At 62.2% G+C, this 18,493-nt stretch overlaps 2 protein-coding genes across 4 annotated transcripts in view; both read right to left on the reverse strand.

The window, feature by feature from the left end:
* Window positions 1-1,544: 1,544 nt before the first annotated feature.
* MAFA (MAF bZIP transcription factor A) lies at window positions 1,545-8,524 on the reverse strand. 2 transcript variants are annotated; one of them, XM_066990808.1, is made up of 3 exons: window positions 6,955-8,522; window positions 5,298-5,455; window positions 1,545-1,660 (listed from the first exon to the last, which is right to left on the reverse strand). In XM_066990808.1, the coding sequence occupies exons 1-3, from the start codon at window positions 7,821-7,823 to the stop codon at window positions 1,560-1,562; spliced, it is 1,128 nt and encodes a 375-aa protein (XP_066846909.1). In that variant the 5' UTR covers window positions 7,824-8,522; the 3' UTR covers window positions 1,545-1,559. The 2 variants fall into 2 exon arrangements, with proteins under 2 accessions (XP_066846909.1, XP_047906527.2); XM_048050570.2 differs by lacking the exon at window positions 1,545-1,660 and having other exon boundaries at window positions 2,030-5,455; window positions 6,955-8,524.
* A 4,715-nt stretch (window positions 8,525-13,239) lies between these two features.
* The window catches only part of ZC3H3 (zinc finger CCCH-type containing 3), a 137,300-nt gene continuing 132,046 nt past the window's right edge, over window positions 13,240-18,493 (reverse strand). Inside the window, exons 11-12 of one of the 2 annotated variants that reach the window (XM_066990810.1) lie at window positions 15,436-15,519; window positions 13,240-15,334 (exon numbers count right to left, since the gene is read on the reverse strand). In XM_066990810.1, the coding sequence (XP_066846911.1) occupies window positions 15,303-15,334; window positions 15,436-15,519 (116 nt within the window). In that variant the 3' untranslated portion in view covers window positions 13,240-15,302. The remainder of the gene's footprint in view (window positions 15,335-15,435; window positions 15,520-18,493) is intronic. The other variant, XM_066990809.1, reaches the window with a different exon arrangement.

Consider the following 18,493-nt stretch of genomic DNA (forward strand, 5'->3'; position numbering starts at 1 on the left):
CTGTCGGCGTAAATCTGAATTAAACGCCCGCGACATCTCGTTCAAAGGGTTGTGACAAAGGCTCCCGGGATGTGCCAGCGTGGCGGGGGTCTCCTACGCCGCACGGTGGGATGCTGTCCCCCAAGGCGTGAGACCATGGGTGTCCTCCTCTTCCTCCTCTTCCTCCCCTTCCTCCTCTTCCTCCCCTTCCTCCTCTTCCTCCTCCTTGGCCTGAGGAGTCCTTGGGCTGCAACAAGGCAATGAGAGGGAAGGGCTCGCAGCCTCCTTGGTCATTTGGCACCGTGCTTGTGGCCATCACAAGCCGGAATCCAGCAGACTCGTCCTCATCCCCTGCCCTTCTGCAGCTCTTGCTTGAGAAAATGCTCAAAGGTCTCAAAGGTCTCAGGGCGTCCTTAGACCTCCAGCGACCCGTTCAGTCGAGCACTAAGAGCAAGGACCATAACTCACTGCTGGTGTCTGATTGAAAGCCTAAATGGCTAAGGAGAAGTTGGTTGACAGGTGTTTGGGCATGAAAAATCCCCCCCCCCAAAAAAGCCCACAGAAAGCAAGCAAATGACCTGCACTGCGACAGAAGAGGGGTGGTGGACGTGCAGAGCATCAGCCCAGCTCGCGCTCCCGCTGTGTCTCTGGTGGTTGGCATTGGCCAGGCTCTGCTTTGTGACCTGCACACGCCACAGCCAAAGCAAAAACCCCAAATAAATCCACCACAGCCCCTGAAGGTGGCCGGGCACCAGCAGGATTTTCCTTAACCCGTCCTCCCCCATCGGGCTGTGCCGGCACCGAGATGGGCTTCGCACCTCACCTCCAGGGAAGACCACCAAACCCTGTCCCTGTGGTGAGGAAGATGATGGTCCAGCCCCTTAAATCCATAACTATCCCCCCCCCCGAGGCCAGCAGCATCACCCCTGAGTGGGCAGGATGAGGTCCAGGGGAACAGGAGGACAGCAGAGCCCCCAGCGCACACCCCCCAGGAGAGGCCGGAGGCGCGAGGCTCCCCTTTGCTCCCCAGCCGCCTCCCCCACCTCTTCTCCCTTCCCCGTATGTAAATGGAAAATAACAATTAGTTTATTTTTGCTTGTGCAAATTACAGCTCGCGCTCCCAGGGAGCAGACAGCTGCCAGGGCTGCGCCGAGCTGCGCGCCAACCTCGGCCTGTTACATGAATAAATAACCTGGCGCTGGGGGGGGCAGGGGGGATGCTCGAGCTGCCCCCCTCCCCGGCAAGGGGGAAAGGGGGAGGGAAAACCCAAGAAGCCTCTGGATTCCTCCAGGTGTGTAATTAGGCCACGAGCTGATGAGTTAATTGGGGAGCTTGGGTGAGGAGCGTGGGGCATGTGGGGGACAAGGCGCTGGGGTCGGTGACACCGCAGAGGGTTTTGGTGCACACATGCACGTGGGTATCCTATTGCACGCAGTCACACGTGGGTTTATCCTATAAATCCTACCTGGAGTGATGGGAAGGGAGGAGTAACAGCTCCCAAAAATTGTTAATAAATGTGCCGGGAGTGACTTGCCGTGGTGGTGATGACTGGCACCGCGTCCTTGCTGGAGCTTGTCCCATTAGGGAAGTGCCAGGCTCCAGCACCTGAAATCTTCTCTCCTTGTGCTCCAGCATCCGAAATCTTCTCTCTTCATGCGTGGTCCAGCACGGCTCCTTCCTCCTGACACAGCAGCAGCGAGAGCCGACACACGGTGCCACGGCACAGACATGGGTACCACTCAATCCACCACAGGGACTGCTAGAGGCAAGCATCCCATACCCCGAATCCTGCACCCCACACCCCGTATCCTATTCCCCAAGTCCCACATCCCACACCTGCCATCCTGCATCCCACTTCCAACACTCCACATCCCACCCAACGTCCTGTAACCTGCCCCGTATCTTGTACCCAACCTCCCACCTCCTGCATCCCATATCCTGCATCCTACATCCCATATCCCCCAACCCACCTCCCCCGTATCCCACCCCACACGCCCCCCTCCCACAGCAGCAGCCCCCCACCGTGCCCTTTCCCCATTAACACTCTCAGTCCAGCCACGTGGGGGAATTTATTTTATTATTTCCACCGCCGGGAACCGGTCATGCCCCGAGGCTGGATGCTGCAGGACCACGAACCCAGCGCCCCGTGCTGGTGCTTTGGAAGCGCAGAGTCTTAAAAAAAAAAAAACCCTGCGAGAGCTCAGCACATCCAGAAGTATAGGATTTTGGGGGGATCACAACCCAGCTGCGTTCCTGTTCGTTGTGCACGGGGATTTCTCGCGTGGCGTCCAGCCGGGAGGATCCCAGCAATATCGGTGCAAAAGCGATCAGCTCGGAGTAAATCCCAGCCACAGGGACGAGCTGGGCAAACGCCAAAGCGAGGGAGCCCACGAGCTGTCGGAAGCAGGTTAGCTGTGTTTTTCCAGCACGATCTACACCTATAGGTGTATTTATCTATGGGGAACAGGGCAGGGTTTGGCTCCTGGGGACATGGGAGCCCCGAGGAAGGAGCCAGGCCCGGAGCGAGGAAGGCAGGAGCGTGCGGAAAGACAAACTGCAGCCGAGCCAGAACCTAAAACCCACCCCGAGCCAAAAAATATCAGCTCCAACCCACACCGGGGACAGCTCACCATACCGGCCCCGAGACCGGCACTGAACCCCACGAAGGCTTTCATTTCACAGTGTGGATTTATTTTTGCAGGAAATTTGGCCAATTCACGCTTTCCCAGCTCGTGCGGCCCCGAATTCGTGCCGAGCGGCCTCCCGGCCACGACCGCCTATCCCAGGGCCGTAGCAGGGGCTCATGTTACCAAGATGTCGGGGCTTGTGCCGAGCACACTGCAGCAGCTCGGTGGCAAACCTGCCGAGCGTTAGCATCAATAATTGACGAGGGATGAGCCAGGGGTACTCCGGCGGTGCCGCATCGAGCGGCCGGGCGCGGCGTTCGCTCTGCCCCTCTGCAGAAACCCGCTTCCCAGCACGGTGCTGGGAGGCTGGGCGAGGAGCCCCCGGGGTGCTGCAGCTTTTGGGACCCGCATCCCCCAAAAATCACCCTTCTACCCGCAGGGAGAGAGGTGCAAAAGCCATCAGCGGGGCCGCTGGAAGAGAAGGCTGCGGTTATTTCCCAGCCCTGCAACGCCCGTGGCCGCTCGAGCTGGCAGCGAGGATGAAGCTGAGAAGTGTTTTAGGAACAGTCCCCGGGTCCTGCAGCCCCACGCAGACCCCAAAGGGGTTAAAGAGCAGCGGGTGCCTGGGGATGGGGCTCCAGCCCCGCTCCGGGGCTGCGACACGGGCAGAAAAAACTGAAAACCGGGACAGAGCAACCCAAAATTCACACACGCTCCCCCAACATGCTGCAACTGTGTGGTCCCCCACACCTCCATCCCAAAACGTGTGCCCCGAGCACGCACACCGCCCACAAAACTCACTGCCAGCACACACACAGAGCCCTGAGGCGCTGCACGAGCCACGACCCGGCACCCCAAACATCCCAAAATGCCAGTGGGCATTGCCTGGACCCCCTTTCTCCCTAGTGCACGATGCAAGGGGGGGGGCTCAGTCCTTCTGTCCACAGCAAGGAAATCATTCAGAAAGTAAATTCCCTTTTGGGGATGAACCTCTTTATTTTTTGTTATTTATTTGCCAGCAGCAGCCCTGGCGCTGGGGCAGTGCCGGGAACAAGTTGGGATGATGGGGACACTTGGGGTCCCTGCTCCCCGCACCCCAATGCTGCAAAGGGACAGGGGATGAGCAAAGAGGACGGCGACTCTGCCCCTAAATGTCCCCAGGGGCTGTCGTGGTCCCCCACGTAGGAGATGGGCTTTGGGACCAGGTCCCCAGTTGATATAAGGCTCTAATGCCCTGTGCCCCTTTCGAGGGCTTTTTCCCCTGCGTAGGGGATTTCCAGGAGGTGCCGGAAGAAAATAATTGGGGGTGGGAGGGCAGCAGGGGTTGTAAAATAAAAATAAATCACAGTAATGGAAGGAGCGTGGGTCAGGAAAATGCCCCGAGGGTTGGGGATGAAGGGGAGCAGGTGACGCTGCAGTCGCCAAAACACGCTGCTGGGGCACGTGGGAACAGATCTGCTCCCAAAAACCAAGGAATTGGGAAAAAAACAGGCGTGCTCAGCCCCAAACCACTGCCTGCACTGTGCCGAATGGGCAGGGAAAGGCATCGGGGGCAGGAGCAGCTGCTTGCAGAGCATTGCAGCAGACCCCGGGACAAGACCCTGCGGGGCTGAGCTCCCCCAAAACCAGGACTGGGGCTTGGCAAAACCCCACAGACGCAATGGGGACAGCAGGGAAGGACAGGAGGAGCAAGGATGGAGTGGGGTGACCGGGGCTGGGGGCCACCCACATGGCCCCGAGTGCTGCTGCGGTGCAGGGAATCGCTGGCCCTGGACCCCTTCCTCTCCTCCCCAAACTCTCCTTATTTAATCACAGAGAGGACGGCCGGGAACGCTCTCCGAAAACGTGCTGAGGAGGGGAGGGTACGGGGGGAACACCGGGAGGAAGAGGTGTTGCAGAGAAATGGGCTGAACCCCACCGGGGAGCCGCGAGCCACCCCCAAAAAAATAGCAAGGGGGAGGAAGCGATGCCCCGATGGAAGCCGAGCAGGGCAGCAGGGCTGGCTGCAGAGGTAGGGATGGCAAAAACTTCCCAGGCTCGAAATAAAAATAGGAAAAAGGGAGTGGGCAACCCCACAGTCCTCCCCCCAGAGCCTTCAGCCCAGCCCTGGCGCATCAGGCAGGGGACCGCAGATCCCTCCGTGTGTCCCAGCTCCCATCCCAAAAACTCGACAAGCCTGACCCAGAGCAGCTGAGCTTTTCCCCCCCAAGAAAAATCCTAAAGAAAAAAAAAACTCTGGTCCCAAAAAGCCCGAAGTGGCCAGGGAAAGCAGGACAGAGGGGCCCCAGGGGGGCTGCATCAGCGCCGCGGGGCTTCTCCGCCCCGGGAAGCGGATTTACAAAGGGAGCCAGGAGGAACCTCGCCGCAGCCCGGGGGCAAAAATAAGGGGAAAAAAAATAAAAAATATACCTACAAAAAGTTCAGAAGTACTTCGGAGCACGGGCTCTGTCGCAAGTGGCCGGGGAAAAGCAGGGAGCGAGCGGCCACGGCCATGCCCGGGCTCTCCAGCAGCGCGGCACGGAGCCGCCGGGAACGCATGTCCCCGACCAACCCCAAAACATTTGCAAAAAATGAAGAAGGAAAGGGTTTGTTTCTTGTTGTTAGTTTCCCCCCCTCCCTTAATTAAAAAAAAACTCAGAAGGGAGCAGCCAAAAGGGGAAATAAAAAAGGAAAAAAAATAGCATTTATTACCGTTTAAAACCAAGCCAGCGGCTCGCTGTCGGGCAGCCTGGGGTCCAACGGGATCCGCAGCCCCCGGGGCTGGGGCGAAGGTGACTTTTCGGCAGCCGCGGGGATGGAGATCTCCGGGGCGCCCGGGACCCATCGGCTGGGGAAACGAGGGTTCCCGGCTGGAAAAGAGAGGCAGGAAAAGTGAAAAGCAAAAAAGCAAAGCAGGGCAGAGCCGGGGGAACGCGGTCCCCGCTCGCAGGTGACGCCGCCAGCGAGGGGGAACGCGGGGTTCGCCCTCCCCGAGCCCCCCACGCCCCGGGAGGGTTCGCGTCGGTACCGGGCTCAAAGGGGAAAGAGGAAGGAAATCCCAAAAACGAAAGGCGAGGCTGCGGGGGTCCCCGCTTCAGAGAAAAGCCGACCCAGGCTCTAGTTGAATATAAGTTTTTATCTTGATGCAACATCGTTAAAACCGTCACAAATCGAAACAACAGGTCGTTAAAAACGCTTCGCACGATCAGTACCTAAAATGCACCAGGCTCCAAAGCTCGCTTTGTCCACAAAACCCTTGTGTTTTTTTTTTCTCCCCCCAAGATTATTTTTTTTTTGTGTGGTTTTTCTTTTTTAAATAAGCAACTTGTTTTTTTTAAAAAAAATCCGCTCCTCCGCGCAGGATCGACCCCGCTTTCGCTTCAAGCGCAATTGCACGAATTCTCTTTCTTTTTTCCCCCCCCCCCTTCCTTTTTGCGCAAGAAATAATGTGCATTTTCTTTCCTTCCTTCGACGCCGAGGTTAAAATAATATTTCGTTTCCCGAGGGTTAATAAATAAATCTGGTGCATAGTGAGATAGCAGCCAACCGTTTGCAGTCCATATATTACTATATTGCCTTTCAGGTCACCCTAGAATTGTTACCTCTCCCCCCCCCACTATTTTTTTTTTATGAGCATAGATAATTTTTAAATCTCTATAAAACAACAGTATTATTTAACCCAATTGATTCCTGTATATAGTGCATTCGGCTTCTTCCCAACATCATTAAATTAACTCGGATATTATTTGCATGCTATTACATACAAACTTTAAGACTCGTGTTTTTTTTTTTTTTTAAAGGATTTTTGCTGTGTTTTTTTTTTTCTCTCCCCGTAAATCACCAAGCAAAATATAGGCTCAGAAGAAAAAAAAAAAAAAGGCAGAAAACTAACTAATTTCTACATATGTACAGGGGTGAATAAGTTAAGGGGGGGGGGGGGGCTCGGGTTCGCCGGCCGGGAGGGCGGCGCGGGGTGCGGGCAGGGCGCAGCGCTGCCGGGGCCGCCCCCCCCCCGGGCAGATCCGTGGGGGCACCCCGAAAATGATGATAGTTTTGGGGAGGTCGGGGGGGGTGTTAAGCACGCAGGGCTGAAAGGAGGGGGGTGGGAAAGAAGCCACCGGGCTGGCGCTGGCGCTGCCGGGGGGCGCGCCCTACACGTCCCGCATGCAGGCTGCTCCAGGTCCGCCGCCCCCCCCCCAGCAAAGGGAGGAGGGGGGGGGGGGGGGCTCCCTTTCCAGCGCCCCCTCCCCGTATTTCCGAAAGCGAACTAGGCTTTCGGTTCAAGCCGAGCTGGGGGATCGGGGGATGCTCCCCAAAAGCCCCAAACCACCCCCCCCCCCCCCTTTCTCCCCAAGGGGCCGGGGCTCACATGAAGAAGTCGGCGGCTGCTTTGGGGGCGGCTGCCGGGGAGGGCTCCCGGGGGAAGCCCCGGGCCGCCAGCTTCTCGTACTTCTCTTTGTACAGATCCCTCTCCTTGGCCAGGCGGGCCACCTCCTGCTTGAGCTGCTCCACCTGGCCCTGGAGCTGGCACTTCTCGTTCTCCAGGATGTGCCGCTGCTGGACCCGCTTGTAGCGGCAGGACTGAGCGTAGCCGCGGTTCTTCAAGGTCCTCCTCTTCTGCTTGAGGCGGATCACCTCCTCCTTGCTGAAGCCCCGCAGCTGCCGGTTGAGCTCCCGCACCGACATGCTCACCAGCTGGTCGTCGGAGAAGCGCTCCTCCAGGCGCAGGTGGTGGTGGTGGTGGTGGTGGTGATGGTGGTGGTGATGGGACGAGGCCGGGGGCAGCTCCTCGCCGCCGAAAGCCGGGGGCCGGAAAGCCTCGTAGGCCTGCGGCGGGTGGTGGTGGTGGTGCTGGTGGTGGTGCGGGGCGCCGATCAGCGCCTCCACCGCGTCCTCCGGCGTCAGGTTGAGAGCCTCGGGGTTCAGGTGGTGCTGGTAGCCCGACATCCAGTAGAGCTCCTCCAGCTGCGGCTTGGAGCCCAGGGAGGCCGCCGGGGGTCCGGCGGCGGGTTGCCCCCCGGGGCTAGGGGCGCAGAAGCTGGGCGACGAAGGCACGGAGGAGCACGGGGTGCTGAGCGGCGTGGAGGACAGCGAGCCGGCGGGCAGGCGGTGGCACAGCCTCTCGGCCTCCGCCGGCTCCTTCTTCACCTCGAACTTCATCAGGTCGAAGTCGTTGACGTACTCGATGGCGAGGGGGCTGGTGGGCAGCTCACCGCTCATGGCCAGCTCCGAGGCCATCTCAAGTCCATGGAGGGAGGCCGAAGGCGCTGCTGCTGTCCTCCTCTCGTCCTCCTCCTCCTCCTCCCCCCCGTGGCACCGCCGCTCGGAGCGGGGCTTGGCGGCGAGGCCGGCCTCCCTCCGACGGGGGGGGGGGGAAGCCTCCGGCGAGGCTGGGGCTCCGGAGGTGGGGACGGAGAGAAGGGAGCCCCCCGGCGAGGCTGGGCTCCGCCGGCAGCCCCCGAGACGAGGACGGGCAGGCAGCCTCCGGCCGAGGCCGGCCTCCGGGACTCCTCGGGGCTCCTCCGAGGGTTTCAAGCGGGCTCCGGCAGCCCCCGCCGGGGCTCTTCGTCCTCCGCCGGACGCCTCCGAGGTCGCCGCTCCGGGAACCTCCGCCGAGGCTGGGCTGCTGCTGCTGCTGCCTTCAGCCGGCCTCCGGGAGCCGCTTCCGACGGCTCTGCGCTCCTCCTCCTCCTCCTCCGGAGCCTCGCCTCCGGGGGGGGGTCCCCTGTTAACGGGGGGGTCCCCTGTTAACGGGAGCCCCGGCGGCGCGGGACCGGCCGCTCTCCAGCCCGGCCCCAGCCGCTGCCTCCGGCCGGAGCCCAATGGCGAGGAGCTGGCAGGGCCCTGCCCGCCCCTTCCTGCGGCCCCTGGCACCTGCCCCGGCCCCACCCCCGGGCTGCTGCGAGCCTTCCTCTGCCCCCCCTCCTCCTCCTCCTCCTTCCCCCCCCCCTCCCCGCCCCGGGGCGCACTCCCGGGGCCGCCCCCCCGGTGCTCGGCGCTGCCACTGCCGGGCGCGGAATGGAGCCGCCGCCTTATATAGGGGGAGAGCGGCCGGGGAACGCCCCCCGGGGCGTGGCCTGAGCGCCCCTCCGCCAATCAGCAAGGCGGCCTCGCGGGTTCATTAGCATATCCCCATGGCAACTCCCCCCCCCCGGACCGGCTGTCAATCACGGCGGGGAGAGGGCTCGGCGGTGCCCCCGGGGGAGGGGGGGGGGGGGGTAGAATTGGGGACCCCCCCCCGAGACCCTCTTGGGGACCCCCCCCCGGGACCCCCCCCCCGGTCCCACCACGGGGCCGCAGCCCCGCAGCTCCGTGAGAACAGCGAGAATCAGATCGCTGCAGAAAGAAACCGCTCCCTCCTCCGAAAGGGACCGAGAAGCCCCAAAATCGGGTTTATTCACCCCAAATCACGCGTCCGCCTCCGGGACCCCCCCCCCTGCACGGCCACCACCCTCCCGCCCCATCCCATCCCATCCCGGTGGGCACCAGGCCCCAAAGCAGGGCGCAGCCCCTTCCCCACCCCGCTTCTCCCAGCACCCTTCCCGTGGCACCCTCACAATCCCTTTTTTTGTTTTTTTTTCACCTTTTTTCTCAGCCCTTCCTGCCAACCCTCGGTGCCCGGGGACCACCGGCAGCTGCTGGAGGCGCCCCCGGTGCCTGCGTGCCCCCCCAGCGGGTGCCGGACCCATTTTTGGGGGCCTCGTCACGGGTGGGAATTTAGCACGAGGCAGCTCGGGGCCATCGAGTTGGGGGGGGGGGAAATGGTAAAATCCAGGTGAAACGCACCAAAAACGCAGCTCCGAGGCGGGACGTCGCCTTTGGGTAGGGCGACGCGGGGAAGGGACAGCGTGGGTTACGGGATCCCCCCCTTTGGGGTACTGGGGTGCCGGGGTGCTGGGGTGCCGGGGTGCTGGGGTGCCGGGGTGCTGGGGTGCCGGGGTACTGGGGTACTGGGGTAACGGGGTGCTGGGGTGCTGGGGTGCCGGGGTACTGGGGTACTGGGGTAACGGGGTGCTGGGGTGCTGGGGTACTGGGGTACTGGGGTGCTGGGGTGCCAGGGTGCTGGGGTGCTGCGGTGCCAGGGTGCCGGGGTGCCGGGGTGCCGGGGTGCTGGGGTGCCGGGGTGCTGGAGTGCCGGGGTGCTGGGGTACTGGGGTGCTGGGGTGCTGTGGTGCCGGGGTGCTGGGGTACTGGGGTGCCGGGGTGCTGGGGTGCTGGGGTACTGGGGTGCTGGGGTGCTGGGGTACTGGGGTAACGGGGTGCTGGGGTACTGGGGTGCCGGGGTGCCGGGGTGCCGGGGTGCTGGGGTGCCGGGGTGCTGGGGTGCTGGGGTGCCGGGGTGCTGGGGTGCCGGGGTACTGGGGTGCCGGGGTGCTGGGGTGCTGGGGTGCCGGGGTGCCGGGTGCCAGGGTGCTGGGGTGCCGGGGTGCTGGGGTGCCGGGGTGCCGGGGTGCTGGGGTGCCGGGGTACTGGGGTGCCGGGGTGCTGGGGTGCTGGGGTACTGGGGTGCCGGGGTGCCGGGGTGCCGGGGTGCTGGGGTGCTGGGGTGCCAGGGTGCCGGGGTGCTGGGGTGCCGGGGTGCCGGGGTGCTGGGGTACTGGGGTGCTGGGGTGCTGGGGTGCCGGGGTGCCGGGGTGCTGGGGTACTGGGGTGCCAGGGTGCTGGGGTGCCGGGGTGCTGGGGTGCCGGGGTGCCGGGGTGCTGGGGTACTGGGGTGCCGGGGTACTGGGGTGCCGGGGTGCTGGGGTACTGGGGTGCTGGGGTGCTGGGGTGCCGGGGTGCCAGGGTGCTGGGGTACTGGGGTGCCGGGGTGCCGGGGTGCTGGGGTACTGGGGTGCTGGGGTACTGGGGTGCCGGGGTGCCGGGGTGCCGGGGTGCCGAGCACCCTGCGGGCCGTGGTCCTGGTCCGGATGCGGCCCCGAGGCTCCGAGCCCTGCCACCTCGTGGCTGCCGAGGCCGCAGCACGGAGGGACGAGGCCGGGAGGCGAAGCAGGAGCGAGGCTGGGGAGCAGCGGGGCGAGGGACGGGGGCCGGAGGCTTTGGGGTCAGGGTGGCGACGGGCGCTGGGGGGGGGGGGGGGCGAGGGATGGGGGTCTCCGGGGCTCCCCACAGCCAGGGGGCCGGGGGGAGCTGAGGAGCGGGGCCGCCAGCACCCAACCACCCCAGGCTGACCCCAAGGCTCCGTCCCGTGGGGGCCCCGCCACCCTCGCGCACCCAGCACCCTGCTACCCGCTCGGTCCCTTCGGGACGGGGCCCTTCCCGGGGACAATTTGCCCGGTTAGAAGTAGGGACAGTTTTGGGTTGTATTCATACAAAAAGGGGTTTTTCTTTTTTTTTCTCTTTTTTTCTTTATTTTATTTTTTTCTTTATTTTTTCTTTATTTTTTTCTTTATTTTATTTTTTCTTTATTTTATTTTTTTCTTTATTTTTTCTTTATTTTTTCCTTTATTTTATTTTTTTTTTCCTTTATTTTATTTTTTTTCTTTTTTTTTTTCTTTATTTTTTTTTCCAGGGAAAGGGAGAGGGAAGAAGGATAAAAACCCTCTATCCCACCCCAGCGAGGATAATATCGGGGCCGTTTTTATTTCACCAGCTCCATCCGGAGGGGCTGGGTGCTTTTCGTCCCCTTCCCCATCCTCTTTCTATCAAAATCAAACAGAGGCGGGGGGGGGGGGGTGGAGGTTTCGTGTCCCCCCCCCCCGGGGGGGGGCACGGTTACAGGCAGAGGTGAGGCTGGAGAGGGAAAATCTGGGAGAAAACCTGAATCAAACCCAGCCAGGGAGTACAAAAATATATTTTATATATATACATATGTAAGTATATAAATGTATATATATTTTTTATGTATATATATATGCATGATATATAATAGATATATAAGTATATAAATATGTATATATGTATTTGTGAGTTGATTTTAACCACATTTGCTCCATTTTTCAGCAAAAAAGAAATTAAAACACCGTTCCTCCAGCTTGGAAAACGCGGGGAAAGAAACCACGTGCGTCTCCCCTCTACCTTCCGCTCCTAAAAAGGGGAAAAACGCCCCCCCCCCCCAAAAAAAAAAAATTATAAGCATATTTAACAACACAGCCGTGACCCCAAAGGCAGTGCCTGTAGGACGCGGGGACCCCGCGGGTGCCCCCCTCCCCGCTGCCTTGCCACCGTCGCCCCGGGGCACCCTTGGGACACCTTCGGGGCACCCGGGATTTTGGGCTCCCTTCCCGCAGAGGGCCCCGATCCGCGTTAGCAGCAGCCGCCCACGGTGGCCGAGAGCCACGAAGGGATTCGGGCTGGGCCGGGCTCCAAGCGGGGCCCTCGCTTGCCCCCCCCCCCCCCCGCCCCATGCCCCCCAGGGGTATTTTTAGCGGGGTGTCCGGGTACAGTGGCTCGGCCGGGGCCCCGCGGCATGTCCCCGTCCCCGTCCCTCCCCGCCACGCCGAGCGCCTCGGTCACCTAAGTTTACTCGGGGGCGGTCGGGTGACATAACGGGGTTGGAGGCCGCGGGATGGCGGCGGGGTGGCGTCACCCCGTGCTTTTAGAGCGGGCGGCTCGGGCGACGCTTTAACCCTTGGAGAGGGGGCCGGGCGCCTCGGTCCCCTACGGGTGCTGCCTCAGTTTCCCCGTCCAGGTGTGAAACCGGGGGTGGGGGGGGTGGCTGGTGGCCCCGGGTGGCCATCGTGGGGACAACGAGGTGGCCGACCCCGTCGGGGCAAGGGAGGGTGGCCGCCCTGCCTCGCCGTAGGGCCGGTGGCACCGTCTCGGTGGCCGTCCCCTCGCACGGATCCGACCCCGAGGGAGGATTGGAAATCATCCCCGAGTGATAATTTTTGTCCCGGGGGACACAAAACTACCCAGAGCCGTGCCCCCCCCCTCCGGGACGGGACGGGAGGGCTGGGGACGGCCACCCCGATGACGGGCAGAAAAGCGCTGCTCCCCCGGCACCTGCTTCCCCGGCAGGGGACCAAGAGCTGTGCCAGCAGCCCTGGCCCGCACGGGGAGGGATTTCCAGGAAATGTTTACGGTGTGCCCTGCAGAAACACTGCCCCGTGTGCGTGTGCGTGTCCCCCTCCCGGGGTCCCCCCCCCCCGCTGCCAAGGCGCCGCCGTCCCCTGGGACTTGTCCCCCGCTGGGGGGGCTCGCGCAGCCCCTGCCCACCGCGGCGGCAGCCCTGGCTTCGCAGGGAGGACGGACGAAGCCACCCCGTGCCCATCACCGAGCCATCGGGGCTGCTGGGGGGGGGGAGCGAATTATTCCGGCGCGAGCCCTTAATCCTCGTTAGCCTGCTCGGTGACGGGGCTGCAGCCTCGTGGCCCCGGGCTGGGGTCGGTACCGGAGCCGCCAAAGCTCCTTGGCCGCTGTCACCCCGCGCTGGCCACCCCGAAGACTTCGCCGTCGACCTCCAGGGTGATTTTGGGTGAATTTAGGTTTTTGACTCGACACCGCAAAGCATCACTGGGCACCGTGTGAAGAAACGGGGCTTTTTTTTGGGGGGGGGGGAAAGTTATAAAACATCTTTCCCTAGCCAACCCCCCCCCCCCCCAGAGGTTTTTTTCAGCCAATTTAAAACCCGAACGCATCCTCCGGGGAACGAGGTGGGAGATTCGCGCCCGTTTCCCCCCCCCCCCCCCCAAAAGACTCCGCGTCGCTGAAAGACGAGCGATGCTTTCCAGGCAGGAACTCCTTTATTTAAATATCAAAACGCACAGGTTAATAAAAGACATGTGGTAACAACGCGGGGGGGGGGACGGGACGATGACATCTTTATTAAAAACAGCTCGGGGCGAGGAGAGCTCTGTACACACGCCGTGCGCTGCCCGCCGCACCGGGGGGGGGGACACCGGGGGGATGCTGGGGACACGGCCACCCCCAGCTCGCCTCCACGTGGCATTAAACCCCCTGGTTGCCCACAGGGAGGAGCCCAGGGAGGTGACAGGCATTAATTAATAGGGCCCTTGGTGGCCTGCCATGCCCCGCGTCACCCGAGCCATGCGCCAGGCACTTGGGGCGAAACACGACCGGGGGGGGGGGCTCTGCCTGCCATAAATCCCGTGACCCCACGAGGAAGCAGGCAGGCCGCGGATGGGGTGCCAACAACCCCCGGTCCGTGGGGTGCACGCACCCAGCTCGCCCAGGGATGTGAACCCCCCTCCTGGGGCCGTGGAGGGGGTGAAAACGCAGCCGCCAGCCTCGCCGGAGCCGCGGTTGCAGCTGAGCCCGCTGCGGCGCGGCGGCTTCGTCACCCACGCCACGGCCAAGCACAGCTGGGTGCCAGCTCCCCAGGGACACCGAGCATCCCCGCTCGGCCTCAGCGCTCACCCCTGTGCCCGCTGAAGCCGGCTCCGGGTTGGAAAGGCCGAGGAGGGGGGGCCCCTGGGTGTAACGAAAGCGGCCGAGCTCTGCCAGCGGCGGGGTGAAGGGTGCTGCGCACGTCGGGAGCGAGCAAAAACGGGTTCGCAGCACAAACGTCGGCACGTGCAGGCAGAGCCAGGAAATTTTCCCCGCGGGGCGCGCGGCCCTGCCTTGTGCAACACCGCCGCCTCTTCCCCGAAGGGCTCCTCGATGGAGCTTGCCCCACGGGGCTGCTATTTAGGGACAGCGGATGGGCAAACCCTGCCTCCCCGTCCTCAAAATCGCATCCGAGAGGGGGAGAGCAGCACCCGCCACCCCCGAAACCAAACTGAATTTGGGGTTGAAATCGAATCCACGGATGCGGAACACCCACAGCACTGGCAGCTCTGCGGGGCCAGCAGCAAGCGGCCAGGAGGCGCTGAGATTTGCACAGCTCATCACACCGATCGTGGCTGGTGCGGAGGAGCAGCAAGGGCCGGGAGGAACAGAGACACAGCGGGTGAGAGCTGCTTCAGGGTGATGCAAAAAGGGCGCCGAGGCTGCTGCCGTGAGACATTAGACCCATACCGCAGCAGGGGCAACAGCTGAACATTTAGGATGCGCCCACGACACGCGGAGCAGCTGCAGTACCGGGGTTATTTCCTACCAGCCTGGAGGCTGCTTTGCTCCCGTCCGCATTCCCGAAGACCCCGAAGGAGCTGGTTTGGGTCTTCCAAAAGAGCAAAACCCCGCTGGGACGGGGGGAGAGCCGGGCGAATTGGCCCGCGGCGATGGCCTGAGCTCGGCGCTGCTGCTGGCACACGCTGCCGCCAGCGCTCGGCCTGGCACGTGGCTCCGCTCCCAGCGCTCCTAAAGAGAAGGGACGGAGCAGGACGGATGCAGGCGGGCTCTCGGCATGGGAAAGCCGAGCCACGCGGGGGGGCTTTACGCCCTGCTACATCCCACCACGATGACTTGCGACCGCCGGGCTCGTCGTCCCAAACGGAGCCGCTGACCTGGAGGCGGGCCCGTGGCCGTGGATGACCGCAGGGTGCTCGAGTCCCGCATCCGAGCAGCGCCCGCGCGCTCGGCTCAACGTCTCCGCTCTTCAGCCTTCCCCCGGGGAGCCTTAAATAAACCACCTTAAAAGAGAATTTATTGGCAAAATGAAAAAAAAAAAAAACTTCAACAAAACCACCTCCCTGAGCGACGCGGACTGGGCGCTGCTCCTCCGCGCCGCTGCCAGGCTCCCTGGTGAAACCACATCCCAAAACTCAACGCAAGAAGGGGGTTGCCACGTCCCGGCACGGGGTCCTGAGGTAGGCGCCAGGCGATGCCGCCCGGCTTGGCTTTCCCTGAGCTGGTCGGCTGCCGAGGGGACACCGCTCACAGCCGGGGCTTGATCTGCAGCCGTTTGCCTGGAAGGAGGAAAGGAAAAAACGGGTGGCACGTGTCCCGCGGCGCCCTGGCTTCGTGCTCCACCTCCGGAGGTGGGGGGGACAGCGGGGACAAGTCTCACCTCTGCCGCCGCCCTCCTCCTGAGCGGCGTTTTCGGAGTCCCGCGAGGCCGCCCGCGACGAGGTCCTTTTCCACGTGATGCCACCTGGGAGAGGAAATGGACAAATTGGGAGAACGCCGTTGACCTCTCCTCCCTCAAAGGTGACCGCGCGCAGCCGAAATTGGCTCCAGCGAGGACTTTCCGCGGGCACGGCTCCTAGCTGGGCGCTGCTCCACCGCTGCCTCGCCGGCCCACCCTCGAGGACACGGGTGTCCCCCCCGCCTGGTTGTGCTCCCCCCCACCCCAAAATGTCCCCGGCCTCTCAGTGCAGACTCGTCCCCCTTCCCCGGGGGAAGGTCTCCGTGACAGACGTCCCCTTTTGTGGTGGCTGGGCTGGAGCTTGCTGCTTCCCCAAACCCCTCTGAGCATCCTCAGCCCCCCCCCCCCGCAAGAGGCACGGGATGAGGGTGCGCACCGGTCCCTTCCCATCACAGAACACTGAATTGGTTGCAAAATCCCCGAGTTACGGGGAAAAAAAGAGGCTAAATCTTCAAACTGCAGCGTGAGGTGGGCGTCACAACCTGCCCAGGACGCCAAGATTTTTGGGGGGGGGACACGAAAGCTCAGCCACCCCGAGCATCCCCGCCAGGTGCTCCGGGCGAGGACTTTTTGCCGTTTCAGAGCCGGGTGGAGGTGGAGAAGGCGAGGCTTCCTACCCGGGGGATTTACGCCGCCGGCAAGCTCAGCTTGGGTTTTAACGGGGACTTTCCGCTCTCGGGTTCCAGCTGCTGCCCTGCTCCCAAAGGGAGTCCCCCGGTGCTGGGTCCCCCCCACCGCCGTTTCCCATCCGGCCCTTGGAAAAGCAGGGGAAGGAACCTCTTTTTGGGTGCCTGCCAGATGTGAGGAACGGCTGGAAGCGAAGCAGCAACAAGGGACGGGAACGGAGGAACGCAAACCCTGCCTCCCCGTGCCCGCTGCGCCTAAAAGGGTCCCAGATGCCCCCGTAAAGCCCAAACTCCACCAAGCTCCTCTCACCCCGTGGACCACGGTGGATGGCACCAAGTCCTCCTCCCTTTCTTTCCACCACGATGCTGAGCGTCCCTTTCGGCCGAGCTGCTCCCATTTTGCCTCCCTGCGGAGCTCACGGAGGTGGTTACGGGGTCCCACCCGCCGGCCACAACTTCCCCACGGGGAGGCAGAAGCGTGGCGGCCACGTGGGCGAGGAGAAGACCCCGAAATGAACACGGGAAGGAAAAGGGGCGCGTTTCCCAGGAAAAGGGACCTACAGGTTGGTGAGCAGCGAGGTCTGCTCGGAGAAGTCCCTTTTCATTTGGGATTTCAGGAGGAGGAGAGCAGCGAGGAGATGGAGAGAACCCAGCCCAAACCTCACCCAGACGTTCTGGTCATAGACTGGAGAACGAGCAGCACACAACCGGCTCTGGTTTGACCCCTGTTCATCTCTTTGGTCATCCAAGGCACCCTCGTTGCAGAAATCCTACAAAAGGGGTGTCCCCGAGCCAACCCTAGCACCGGGGAGCCCACGAGCACCACGTCCCCTCCGCGGGGAAGCGTCAGGTCACGTCGGCGAGCTCTTCTTCCCTTCTAAACTCGGGTAAACAAACTTGCCGGGAGTCTACGGCGCCGTGGCAGTGATACATAGCTCGGGAGCTAATTTATGTAAAATAAAGAGGGCTCATTTAGCACCTTTCCACCCTTAATATAACACCCATACATCAGAGGGCTGCAGAGCAGCCACGACGGCCGCGGCTATCAGTCACCCTAATGCGGTTCGAGGAGTGGCGACGCGAGCCACCCGCACCCCGCCGAGCCTCCCAGGGCTCTCCCGATTTTCCAGGCGACCCCGGCATCCCCAAAATTGGGGCCATCAGAGCCATCGCGGCACGATAACCCTGCGGGGTACGGCAGTGGAGGAGCGGGGACACTGCCCAACCAGCCCGATAGGGGACCACCGGCGTCTCCCCATCGCTGCCCCGCGAGGATTGCAGCCCCAGTCCAAGGGGAACCCTACAAATGGCTCAATTCCCCCGGAGGAGCCCGAAGAAACTTCATTAGCTCGTCTCCGTGCAAGCGGCACGAGAGCCCACGCCCTGCAATTCAAAGCAAATATTATTACGGAAGGAGAAATATAGATTTCTTTGGGGGGAGAGGAAAAAAAAAAAAAAAGAAGAAGCAAACACGAAGCTGATTTCTGCATCGACCGCAATTAACTCCCTGACTCCTGCACGGGGCCGAGCTCTGATTTTAAACGTATTCCTCCAAAAAAATCACCCCGAGGGTGGAAAGACAAGGCGGCAGTAAGGAATCGAAACCATGGTGGGTTGTAAAAAGAGCGGCCAGGCGAACCAGGGCCGGCTTTTCTCACCTCTGACTGCGGGCAGAGGGGACGCTGCTCGTGGAAAGGGGCCGGGGGGACCGCGCCACGCCGCCGGCCCCGCGAACCCAACTCCATTTTCTGCCTCTGCGCACGGCGGATCCTGCAAATGGCGCGATCAATCTCGGGGCGCATCTCGCGCGCCTTCCGCTCCCTCCCTCCCTCCCTCCGCGTTTCGGGAGCGACACAATCCATCTTCCAGGAACCCAGGTATATCATTTCTAGTTAGCGAAAGCCGGGCCAAGAAGCCCCTTTTTCATTACGATGATTGAACTGCTCCCGAGGAGAGGCGCGGGGCTGGATCACGAGCCCTCCGCGCGGAGCCGAGCCGCTTTTGCTGAGCTTGTCAGCCTCGCCGGAGAATTAGGACTTCCAGCGCTCTTACTTCTGATGAAAATCAACATTTATTTTGCCTAAGCCTAAGAAGGTGTCAGGCAGACGGAGAAACTTGCCACTCTTCGCCGGGAGAAGGGAGTGAAAGGAGGAAATCTAATAGAAATATATTATCAAGTCCGAGGAGTGGACACGGCAGTAAATCACGCTTCAGGTGGCACCATTATATTTTTCAATAAAACCCGGCCTTCCCCCAGACGCATCCTCGCCGAGCGGCTCCAGCTGCACCCAGCAAGTGAAAACAAAATCCGCTTCGGCCAGATGCCGAGGAAAGGGGGAGAAGGGACGGGGGAA

Source organism: Anser cygnoides, chromosome 2 (assembly GCF_040182565.1).
Source record: "Anser cygnoides isolate HZ-2024a breed goose chromosome 2, Taihu_goose_T2T_genome, whole genome shotgun sequence".
In the NCBI taxonomy this organism is placed as follows: Eukaryota; Metazoa; Chordata; class Aves; order Anseriformes; family Anatidae; genus Anser; species Anser cygnoides.